This window comes from Seriola aureovittata, chromosome 5 (genome assembly GCF_021018895.1).
Source record: "Seriola aureovittata isolate HTS-2021-v1 ecotype China chromosome 5, ASM2101889v1, whole genome shotgun sequence".
Classification (NCBI taxonomy): domain Eukaryota; kingdom Metazoa; phylum Chordata; class Actinopteri; order Carangiformes; family Carangidae; genus Seriola; species Seriola aureovittata.
Window position 1 is genome coordinate 29217290 of NC_079368.1, and position 12566 is coordinate 29229855.

Sequence of the window (12566 nt, forward strand, 5' to 3'; positions counted from 1 at the left end):
GCACTGATTAAACAGCTGGAACAGAGGGAGGTAAAAAGTGTCATGAAAAAAACTTGAACGCAAATTCATTTAAAAGTCCATATTTTAACATAATTACGAAGCATTACTGACACATGACTCATGCGTCACCTGCTCCTAACTCAACATCAACAGGTCCAAGAAATTTAACACACCATGTTTTTGTGGCTGCATCATTTCATCAAATGGAAATAATACAATATTATGTATACGCATGCTTGTTTTCTTTTGGCCCAGCATGCGCCCGGTTCCACGGCCCAAATCTGGCCCGTATGCAGCATGACTGTCAGATAATACATCCACATCTGGACCAATTCTGGTGCTGTCAGTCAATACCAGAGGATAACAGCTGGAATCTGCCCAGATGTGGAAGTATATGGGCCGGACTCGGGCAGAGGAACAAAGCATATGTTGGACTGGGAGATTAATTTGCTCTCTACTCTGTTTGTGATCTATGATGGAGTTTAAATTAAGTGATGTTGAAGAAAAAATTTCCTATATAGATATAAATATTAAAATAATATACAATTTAAAAAAAAAAGACACAGTCTCGACTCTTCTGTTTGACAAATTTTACTGTTTATTATTAAGAAAAACAAACCGAGACATGAGAGTACAGAGTGAAAATGACTTGGGACGACAGAACGCAAAGTTCCTACCTCCCAATATATTAATATACACAGCTACTAGCCTATGTACAATATATGTCTGGAACAATACTGAAGATGAGACTGAAGCTCAAACAGTGTGGATGAGAAACCGGAGAGAACACAGCAGGAAAACAAACAGGACGTCTCTGATAGAAAGATTCAAAGCTGCTGAATTCCTGTTGGAAAAAAAACAAGAAAAAAAAACCCAACACCTTTCCAGAATAGAAATAATCATGAGAACTAGCTACTATAAATTCTGATAGATAATCACTGATCAATAACAATTATCACACCTAATCTGCATTCACACACTGAGATATTATAGATCACTTATACTGTACACTATCAAACTAAATGACTCGTCTATCTCTCTAATGCAACCAGAACAAAATACACAGGCTCACTGTAGCAAAGGACTCTGGGAGATTGAGTTTAGTGGTTTCCTTACTTCCTGCACTTTTCCTCTCATCTTAAAAAAAAATCTTTTCTCCCTCTTTTAATCACATAATTTGGTACAACAGAGCACCTCTGGTCAACCACTATAATCCCAACTAGCTCCCAGTGCTCAAAGGAATGTCGAAAACACTCATTCACAAAACTCATCATCTCTTAAAAACACACACACACACACACACGCTCATACACTCATAGAAGATACAGTACAGATAACAAAACACTACTGTAACGACAAAAAACACTCGAAAATGTTTGGTCTTCCTCCCTCTTTACTGTCAAGATGATTTTGGTTTACACCCTTTTATATTTTGAACAATCTGTTCTACGGGAGGATTCAAAATACTGTACACGCGTACTGCATTAACTAAGAGGCTAAAACATAAAAAGAGTGGGACATAAAATGAAGAAATTGGTAGACCCATTGGTGACGGAATTACTTTACTTGCAGGGTTAGCTGGTGAACTAACTGCTAACATGCTAGCACTTCAAGTTAGCTAGCTTGCTAACGCCCTGCTGACGTCAGTGTTGACTTTTCTTGCAGGGTTAGTTGGTGAACTAACTGCTAACATGCTAGCTCTTCAAGTTAGCTAGCTTGCTAATGCCGCACTCATGTCAGCGTTTAACTGATGGCAGCTGTCAGTCTTCTTATGCTACTGCGTCTTACTTATTACTGGAGATTCCAGTTGTCATAATCAACAAACACTAACAAAGCTAAACAGAAAGACACAAATGTTTGCTACATTTCTGCAAAGAACGTTTACTAGCTAACAAGCAAAAAAAAAAAAAAACAGAGTGAAATTTGACGAAAGTGTAATAACCTTGAGTTACGGTTGTTTTTGCAGAGATGCTAGGGTCATGCATTTAATAACCTTTAGCAACAGACTTTGATGGAAAGTTGGATATATCACAGGTTTCAGAAAAATTAGACTTTCCCAGACAGTCATAATTACAAATTGGATGTTGAACTCGTTTTATACAAGTAGGAAATTAAGGTAACTCCGATATGACGTGAACGCAGCATAACTGTCACTTAGTGCGCTTGCTAACTTGGAGAGCTATCTAGCCTATTAACTGTCTGTTAGCACTTAGCTAACAATCACTTAGCTAGCTAGCCAGCTGTCTCATAACTGTCTGCAAAACATGTCAACAATGTATACTCTACAAAGGAGAGTTAAAGTGAATGGTGCAACACAGGTAATGAGCCATATTAGCATTTCCTGTGTTGGACTCTCCATTCCCTCAAAGGTCAGAACTATCAAGTTTGCTACTGGTGTACGATGGAATATTATATCAGTCAAAAAGGTGTTCTTGTATCTGTAACCATAGCACTGAAGTTTGTTTGTGTAAGCTGAGTTTTGTACTTTTTGTAGATCTTGTTTATCAACATGGAGTTTGCAGACAGAAAACAAAATTAACAAGTTCTGGATAAAAACATAAATGCACAAGGTTACAAAACTACAGTTACAGATACAATACCCTGTTAGTACAGCTTTTTGAATGATTGTAATTCTCCATAGTTGACAGCACAAATTTCTGTGTTGAAGTTCACCAAACTTGAATTTGGATTCCAATTCATGAAAGATTTACACAGATCTGCTTCGCCTGAATTAACTGATTGTAGCAATTCCATTGAGATAAGCTGGAAACCATTAAAATGTTGGTGTGACTGGCATATTAGAAAAATCCAAGTGGGAGAAAATATGTTAATCCAGTTTCAGTGTTGGCAAGAAATGCTGCAGTGTATGGAAAACCCATCATCACAACAGCTAACAACATCATTACCTTTTCCCCTGTATCTGCCTTTCCACAGATTTACTGAAGACTGCACTAACACTGTGAAGTCCTCAGCTCTGCATTCATTTTGTTCTGTGCTGCATCTATCCTGCATTAGTTTTGTAAACAAGACTCTTTCGATTGCTATGCGACAAAAATCAGTACAGATTTAAAGAAACTTGTTTTTCAAACATACAGAATGTGAATCTCCTTCAGGGCATTAGGAAAGGTGCAGCAGTGATTGGCTGGTTACTGCAGTGAGAGACGTGACTTGTCCAAGGTGTATCAGCCCCCTGCTCCTCAGTCCTTTGTGGCTCATTGGCTCTCAGGTCCGAGGGCCCCATTCTAACACAGTAGTTCTGCTATGTACGGCCCAAAATGTGAATGTAATGCCTGATCTCCACTTGTCAAGACTTTACCTCGATGTGGTCAGATTGGCTGCTGTAGTCTTTTTAAATCATACCAGAGTCTAATTATGAACTGGATACAGACAACAGTAGACAAATAACTCAGAAAGCTAACCAACATCTCCGCAGTTTTGAAGCTAAACCTTGTTTAACCATAACCTGACTTGCTAAGTACTTTGCTTGTTAGTTAGACAGTTAAAATAAAGTAAAGCTTGTCTCCCAAGAACTAGCTAGTCAGCTAACTAGCATCTATACAAAAGTTGTGGTATATTCCAACAGGGCTAGAGTGTCTTCATTGTCTTCAAAACTAAATCTTTTCACTATAACACCACAATTATAAAACCAAACTCGCAACGTTTCTTGTAGGCTGGTGAGTAAACAGCTGTAAATGCTAACACTAACTATGTAGCTATATAACTATATAGCAAAACTCACAAGTAGCTCCTTTAATTTGAACGGTTTGTGATTTGTTTCACTGTCTTATTAGCGACAAATCTACTGACTTCAAATTTCAACATTGTACAGCTCTGTGGCTAGCTGGCTAATGCTAACCTAAACCACTTCTAACTCCATCAAGGCAGAACAGGACTAATGGAGGCAAAGCATATACACCTACAGGTCTATGGGCTCCAACACAAACGTATACACACTCAGTATACATTTGTAGGCCCAACCACAAACACAGACAAAGGTAAAGTGATACCTTGACATTCGATCTTTACCCACTCGCAGTACCCATGTTATTAATGTTGGCTAAATTCCCACTGGTACCACACAGATGTAAGGCACTTTGAATAAAAGAACCAATTTGCAGATGTTATTGGTGTAATGTTTTGCGGATTAGTTTTACAATTTTATTATAATAATGTAATTTTAACACAAACAATCTGTGTTTCTCTTTGGCAACAAAAAAGGCACTACTTGTTTTTCTTCTTATTTGGTTTCAATGTGCCTCCGATTGTGATTCTTTCCTAAATTACCCACAGTTACCCACCGACTGACTTTCAGTCTGTGAACCACAAAGGTTTCGACGCAGCCTCTCGGCACTGTGACGTGAACCTCAGCTGAACAACATTCATATCCACAAAAAAAAAAAGACCAAAACAAGTGAAATACAATAAACCAAGAAAAATAAAATAGAATAAAAATAAAATCCTACACTACAATTTGACCCTAACCCTAGCTCCAGTGTGGGTTAATATATGAACATGAATAACTGAGAGACACAGACACAGTGCTTTACAATAATAATAAAAACCACAGGGACAGGAGAAAGTACCAAGACCGAAGAGTCTGTCCAGAGAGGAAGAAAATAAAGTTTACGGCACCTTTGGCACAAAGTAACACCGTGAAAAGAAAATATATCAAAAGGGCAGACGACATTTTGGTCAAAGAGGCTTTAAAGAGATGGTTGAAACTGTGAAACTGTGAAACTGGCATTGACAGAAATCTTTCAAAAGCTTAGAAATCTTTGTTCACTTTGAATCTTGCAAAACGTTTCTCCTCTGATTTGACCGACCTTTTCTTTTCTCATCTCAGTCGTGTCTCTCAGAATAGCGAGCTGCTATTCCCACAAAGCAAAACCAACCTTCTGACCACAGCTCTGCCAGCTCCCTCATTCCCTCTGACAGCCTCTCGCTCTCGTAACACAACACCAGTCTTCTCATGTCAGTTCGGTTGTCTTTCAGGAGTCCAGAGGAAAGCCCGAGTGGTACGTCCCAGCGACTTCGACTCACTGGTTGACGTGGGGCCTCAGGGCCTGGTAAAGCCCCTCGAAGGAGGGTCGGTTGGGGATATCTCGACTCCAGCAACGCATCATCAGCTCGAAGAGAGAAGGTGGGCAGAGCGGAGGGGCGTACAGGAAAATCTGACAGACAAAGACGAGAGAGGGGATCAGACGGTAAAGACCTTTCAGAGATGTAGAAACAGTGAAAGACCCTGAATCAGGTACACCTGGATGCAAGACGTTTGATTCATCTCACCTGTCGGCCCTGGTTCCTGAAGAACTCGCCAGTGTTCTCTATGACCTGTTCGTCAGACAGCAGGCTGTAGGGCTGCTCCTTACACAGAGTGAAGATCTCCCACAGGGTGACACCGAACGCCCACACGTCACTGGCTGTGGTGAACTTACCCTGGAGGGGAAGCAAAGTCTCAGTGTGGTAGAGGTCAAATCATTACGTTTCATGATAGAGCTTTTAAAGTTTAAGGATGTTTTCACACCTTAATGTTTAAGTCCGGTTAAACTGAACCCTGGTTGATTTTCCTCCTTGGTACGATTGGTTTGGACAGGTGTGAAAATAGTAATTGGACCAAAACCATCGCGCCGAGACGTTCGTTTTTGGTGTGAAAGAGTTCTGAACTCGATCCGACACCACCAGTTTGAGCTCGACGGTTCCAGCAACCTTTACTCTGGACTGTAGGTGTGAAAACGCCCTAAGATCTCTAGGCCCACAAGGTTTTTTGATGACCCTTCAGAAAAGACAAATGGCAAAATCTAAAGATTGACCAAAAGTGACCCACTGGACTTTGGGTCTTTGGGTCTTTTGGAGCCATGATGGACAGAACTCAAGAATAAGAGGTTCAAAAGTGGTTTTCTTCTGCACACTTCACTCCTGCCCTATATTAAACCTTCCCTCTGCCCCCTCACCAGCAGGATGCTCTCCCAGGCCATCCACCGTATGGGCAGCACCGCCCGGCCCTGGATGCGGTAGTAGTCGCTGCTGTACAGGTTCCGGCTCATCCCGAAGTCGGCGATCTTGATGGTGAGGCGGCGGTCCAGCAGGCAGTTCCTAGTGGCCAGGTCTCGGTGCACGAAGTTCAGAGATGCCAGGTACTTCATCCCCGACGAAATCTGCACCGACATGTGGAGGAGGTCGGACAGACTGGAGGGAGGGAGAGGAAAGAAGTGAGAAGTTCAGATAACATGAAGCGTAAACGATGGTATGTTGTTAGCATGTAGAAACCGTGTGTGCGGCGTATCGACCTGACTGAAGGGATGTTGTTGGCGTGCGTCAGCGTGCTCTCGATCTCCCGCTGCGACAGGAACATGTTGAGGTCTCCGTTCTCCATGTATTCGGTCACCATGCACAGCGGGTCGGACGACACGCACACACACAGCAGCCGGATGATGTTGGGGTCGTTCAGACGAGACATGATCTTTATTTCCTTCAGGAAGTCGTTCCTGATGGACGGAGACGAGACGCGAGACATTTTCATAAAATATTTCAGTCACATTTTAACCACTTCTACCCAAGCATCTATTCCTCAAGTGTTTTTGTGAATGCGTGTAGTGACCCCTCAGATTTATCTTGTGAGCATCAGGGTCCTGATCAGACACCGCATTGGCCGCTGGATCGTATCTCACCGCCGCCGCCATATTGGGTAAAACTGGTCTGTATTTTTAACCACATAAATAATTGAGTTCATGTAAACCTAATGTAGACAGACACTGCTCCTGATAGAAAACAGTGTCACGATTCTGAGAAACTGGAGACAAAATGTTCATATTTACTCCACGAAGATCATAAACCCTTGAATTTAAAAATGTATTAATTCATGTCGTTTGTTTACAGAACAAACTGTCCAATATGGCGGCGACACTGACGTAGCGCAGCAACGGGCTGAAGCTGCCAATGCGATGTCTATGTATATCTGTGTATACCAGGTTGGAAACCACTGCACCACAACAGGGACCGGACGGCGCCTCCTTGTGGAGGAACGGCAGCCTGCTGAACATGAACTGGTTCGTTTGTTATTGAAACACAAGCTAATTCCAGTTCACACGAAGCACAGACAGGAAGTGACATGAGCACACAAATACCTGGCCTGACTGGTGGCGTCGGCCCTCAGCTGTTTAACGGCCACCAGCACGGAGTGGCCGTCTCTGTCAGGGAGGGGCGACCCCTCCCCGAGGAATTCTGGGAGTCCCTCAGCCTCGCACAGGTGGACCTGCGGGAGAGTAAGAAGCAAGAAGAAGAAATCTGGATCAGATTCTGGACCCGGTCTATCCGTCCATCCGACTTCAAACTTTCACAGATACCTTCCCTGACTCCGCCTCCTCCCCGCTCACCTCTCCAAACTGCCCCTCCCCCAGCTTCTCCCTGAAGATCAGCTGTTGCCGTGGGAACTCGGCGGCGGAGATGTCCTTCCTGGTGAGGGAGTCGACGGTGAGGGCGGGCACGGCGTACATGTTGCTGCCGGTGACGCCCTGCAGCCGCACGATGTCCGTCTCGGCGTAGTGTGGCGCGTTGCTATGGAAACACTGGTGCGGTGTGCACTGGGTGACGTCAGGCTCGGCGTAGCCTCCTCCACACGCTGACGGAGAGAGAGGGGGCGGGGTTAACGTGGATATTTATCGAGAATCTTATTGTCTTTCACTTCACCAGGACGTGTTGAAAACAAAATAACCAAAATGCCACTGAAATAAAAAAAAAAAATAGATGATAAATGTGTTTAAAAAAAACAAACAAACAAACAAGAAAAAAATCTACAAACTTCATCTTGTTCTGTACAGACGAGGGAAATATTTAATCTGCTCACAATTAAAGAAATCCTGGACAGCTGATTTATAATCATAAACTGGATGTTGTGTAGAAGTTTATTTGATAATATACGTGTCCCTGCCTGCAGTGATGATGGCGTCTCTGGAGACGTGAATCACATGATAAAAATCTTGAAATTCATTATTTATTTACTCAGGAAAACTGTTATTTTTTCCTTGAGATAAAAACATCATTTAATTTTGTGTTCCTGAGATAACGAGGTAATTAACTCTTGATCTTGAGATGGCAGTGATGTCCTCTTTCAGCTTCTGTGTTTAAGGCAAATATATTGGAATTAAAAAATAGGAGTGTGTTTTATTTTCATCAACAGAGATTTGAAAATTAGATTTTTGTATTTGTAAGTATATAGTAAATAAAGTTGAGTTGAACTTCACAGGTCAGACGCAGCGATATAAAAACCTGAGTTCACACCTTTCAGCTCTTACCACGCAGCCAGCCTGACGTCATGTGACAGGAAGTCAGCAGGAGGAGGTCATAGAGAGGATTACCGAGGAGGAGAGCTGGAGGAAGAGGAGGAGGACGGAGAGGAGGTAACAGAGAGAAACACTGCAGAATGAATGAGCATGCAGATTCTGAAAACAGGGAGAGGACAGAGAGTTTGTGCAACATGTTGTGGAGGAAATGAAGGAAAGGAAGCTGTTAGTGAGGAAACCAGTGACGTGGTTCCTGCTGCAGGCGCGCGACACGGCCAGTAGGGGGCAGACTGCAGCAGACAGTCCAGTCCAAACATGTGGAACTTTTTTAAAGCTTCACTGATTCACAATCACTTCAGTCAGGTTTGTGTTTTCATAGATGAGGGAGCTGCCGGTCACTTCAGTAAACCTCCACCAACAGAATGACGCAGAGGGAGTTTGAAGGGGGAATTCTCCCGTTTGTAAATCTGGGTTTCACTCTCACGTCGCAGTTTAAAGATGAAATAGCAGAATGAACATCTACTTATAGCATCAATGAATTATTTATATATAAATCACAATAAAAGCATCATAAAGCCATAAAGCTTTATTTTACAGTTCACTAATGAGACGTAACGAGCTGCAGTTTGTATCAAATTAGGCAAAACTATAAATAAAGTTTTTAATAGGCAGTAAAACACTTAAATTATACTGCAATTAAAAACCACCATTAATCGAATATTAGATGCAAAATGCACGATACTTTGTCATTATTACTCCAATGTCAAACAAAGATCGGAAATATGCTACAGGAAGACGCTCGTACGCGTTTACGTTGTATTTGTAGCGCGCCGCCATCTTTGTTTTCGTCACAGCTGATGTCACAAGGACGGTTTGTTTACCAGGAAGTCTGAGTTTAACAGTATCAGTCGTAGTCGTGACGTTGGCATGAGTGAACGTGTCCAGGTGTGTGTTCACCTGAGGCCTCGGCGCTCTGCGACAGCTCCGGCAGCTTGTTCCTCAGCACCGCCGGGTTCTGGTACTGAGGGTCCAACAGGAAGACTCTCTCATAGTGAGGGTCAGTGTTGGCGGGGCCTGAGGAAAAACCACATCCACACAACAATTAATCGCATGAAGAAGAAGCAGAGAGACGTTTCCTGGTGATCTGACGTCCGGGAGTCCGAGCAGCTGGAGAACCTCCATCTTGTGAAGGAGCGTGGTTCTGTTAGTGGCTAATGTTTCCTCCATCATGTGGCTCCAGTGCAGCTGGACTGACGCTGGGTCGTGACCTTTAATGACTCATCTGTTGTCTCACACTGTTTCTACTGAGCAGCAGTAAATACAGAGAGGAAGAATCTCCCTGTTCATCCCAAAGAACCTTCATTTAAAAAAAAACACAGAAGAAAAACCGTCTGTATTTCTTGTTGACTACCTGTGGGGGCGTGTCCAGAGCGGGGGGGCACGGGGGGGGTCTGCAGGATGATGGTGTCGCTGCAGGACGACAGTCGAACCGTCACCTCCTCATCAAGGATCCGACGTGGAGCCTGGAGGAAACAGATGAATCAAACATTTCATTTATTGCATTTAATATTCGTTTAATCAACATTAATAAATATAATAATAAAATATTGTTGCTTTATTAAATAATAAATAGAATAAATAATCATTTTTGAATTGTCTCTGACGCAGCACAGCTTGTGTTCTTGTCTGTTTTGTGGTTTGGATTTATCATGTCAGACTGATGAATTAACTCCATGTATTTTTTATTTCATGCCTCGTTTTTACTGTGTGTTGTGAGCAGGAGTTTCCTTTATTATGATTATTGATGTGCTGTCAACAGTGCAGCACAATCTGGTTTTATTTCTATCATCATTAACATTTTATTGTCCTTTGTTATGAGACTGTGTTGTGTCTTAAATACTCATGAATCAGGCTTTTGTTAACTTCAATATTCTTCTGTCTTATTATTATTCATCTTCATGCTCATAAATGATCTCAATAACTTTGTAATTTCAATCTTATATTGGTTTTTTTAGGGTGAATCTGTAACATCTGTAACATCTGTAGCATCTGTAGCATCTGTAGCATCTGTAGCATCTGTAGCATCTGTCCAGGGACTACAGATGAAACATTTCCTCTCAGAGTTTATTAATGTGATCTGTCCCTGTGAAATAAACAAATAAATAAACTGATCTGAGACCAGCTGCTCTGTCGACATGAATTGACAAAGCTGGACCTCAGTCACTTCAGGGTCATGAGGACATTTAAGCAGCTAATGTCTCTGTGTTTTTTTATATCCTGCTCTATAATAAACATCACATCCCTTCAAAGCCTCGGACTCTAATCTGACTTCCTAAAAAGGAAAATAAATGTCCGGATTTTATTCTCTCTTCAGTCTGTGATGACTGGTTTATTCTGAACAGCTGCTTCACACACGTTCAGCAGGTGGCGTCAAGCAGCACGGAGAGTTACCCACCATCAAAACAGTGTTAATGTTTGTATAATGATTGTATTTCAACATTTACACTCATTATGTGTCAGCGTCCATTTCATTTACTGAAAACCTCAAAGAACCTACCGACGCTGAAACACAGAGAAACTAGAATAACTGTCACCATAACCTTTGACCTTTACCCACCAAAATCTAATTAGTTCTTCCTTGAGTCCAAGTGAATGTTGGTGCCACATTTGAAGAAGTTCTGTCAGGGTGTTACTGATAAATCATGTCCACGAGACCGGGACAGACAGACAACCTGAAAACAATATGGCTGCCACTCTGACTGACGCGGAGGAATAAAAAGACGCTTTAAGTTCACTGAATACAGGCTCCGTTGTTCCACAGCACAGAACCAGAACCCTGACTGGGAACCCATGGAGAACCCTCCCAGTGGTTCGTCTCCTCACCTTCTCCAGCACCTTGCAGACGTACTGACACCAGAGGATGAGGAAGATGATGATGACTAACAGCAGGATGATGGTCACCAGGCAGCCAATCAGGATGGGCGTGTTCCCGTCGTCAGGCGGATCACTGGCTGACGGATTGACAGTTGCTGTGGAGGAGAGAGAGACGTGAAGATTTAAGATGTAATGACGACAGAAGAGTATTAAAAAAATGATTTTTAAAGCTCCAGATTTTGTTCTTCTTCTGTGTTTTATTTGAAGTGTTGATCCATAAGAAAATATAAAAACCATCTCAGTGTAGTTTTACATCTCCTCTCTCAGGCTTCTCTCTGCAGCTCTAGTAACAACAGGTCGGTGAGCCAATCAGAAGAGAGGAGGCTCTGAGCCTCTCTTCTGATTGGCTCACTGTTTTCTGAGTGATCCAATAAAAATAAAGCAGATTTCAGGTAAAAACACTCAGAGAAACCAAATCCTGCAAGGTTTGGATGGTGGGTCCAGGTGGGCGGGGCTTGGTGACTGCTTTGTTGTGACATCACAAAGTTCCAGAAGTCCTGACGGCTGGTTTTAAGGCTCAGTTTCTGAATACAGGCTGTGTGCATTTCTCTGTGGACTGAGGCTTTGATACTTTCACAGTATTAATATAGAAGCTAGAGCTGATCTATAATCTATAATCACACTACACATGGACACACACCTTTACACTGGAGGAGCTTTTTGTCTCTTAAAGACTTTTGTTTTGGTTTTTTTCTCAGCGTATATTACACTGTAAACAGCTGTGATAATTTACACTGATAAAAGCTTTTACTTACTCATGTTCATATTCACAGTTTGACTTTTTTACGCTCTTATTTTTTAATTATATTTTCTTCTTCATGGAGACATAAGACGTCCCCTTTTAAAAGGTCAAAGGTCATACCTGTCTTTGATGTGGGTGTCATGGTGCTCTCCTCACTGGCTGGAGGGGAGGTCACCAGCAGGGTCATCTGGGTCGGGAGTATGGTGTCCTCTGAAGGACAAACAACAACAAGATTTTACATTTTCTGTTGTATGTAAAATATATGTGTGTGTGTGTTTGTATGTGTGTGTGTTTGTGTGTGTTTGTGTGTGTGTGCGTGCGCGTGTGTGCGTGTGTGTTTGTGTGTGTGTGTGCATGTTTGTGTTTGTGTGCGTGAGTGTGTGTGTGTGTGCATGTTTGTGTGTGTGCGTGTGTGTGTGCGTGTGTGTGCGCGTGTGTGCGTGTGTGTTTGTGTGTGTGTGTGTGTTTGTGTGTGTGTGTGTGTGTTACCTGACTGAAAGGAGATCTCGCTGAACATCATCCAGACGTCAGCGAAGTTAAAGCGGCAGCGGAGGGATTTGGCGGTGCGTCGGTTCAGCGGCACCGTGACGTAGCGGGCGCTCGGGTTCCTG

The 12566-nt window shown here is 42.6% G+C and overlaps 1 protein-coding gene across 3 annotated transcripts in view; it reads right to left on the reverse strand.

Moving 5' to 3' along the window:
* Nucleotides 1–575: 575 nt before the first annotated feature.
* ddr2l (discoidin domain receptor family, member 2, like) overlaps nucleotides 576–12566 on the reverse strand; it is a 28019-nt gene continuing 16028 nt past the window's right edge. For 2 of the 3 annotated variants that reach the window (XM_056376050.1, XM_056376051.1), the window contains exons 9-20: nucleotides 12445–12566; nucleotides 12076–12165; nucleotides 11163–11308; nucleotides 9691–9802; nucleotides 9237–9353; nucleotides 8292–8366; nucleotides 7374–7618; nucleotides 7125–7252; nucleotides 6288–6485; nucleotides 5952–6186; nucleotides 5287–5436; nucleotides 576–5171 (exon numbers count right to left, since the gene is read on the reverse strand). The exon at nucleotides 12445–12566 is cut by the window's right edge and continues 125 nt beyond it. In XM_056376050.1, the coding sequence (XP_056232025.1) occupies nucleotides 5037–5171; nucleotides 5287–5436; nucleotides 5952–6186; nucleotides 6288–6485; nucleotides 7125–7252; nucleotides 7374–7618; nucleotides 8292–8366; nucleotides 9237–9353; nucleotides 9691–9802; nucleotides 11163–11308; nucleotides 12076–12165; nucleotides 12445–12566 (1753 nt within the window). In that variant the 3' untranslated portion in view covers nucleotides 576–5036. The remainder of the gene's footprint in view (nucleotides 5172–5286; nucleotides 5437–5951; nucleotides 6187–6287; nucleotides 6486–7124; nucleotides 7253–7373; nucleotides 7619–8291; nucleotides 8367–9236; nucleotides 9354–9690; nucleotides 9803–11162; nucleotides 11309–12075; nucleotides 12166–12444) is intronic. The other variant, XM_056376052.1, reaches the window with a different exon arrangement.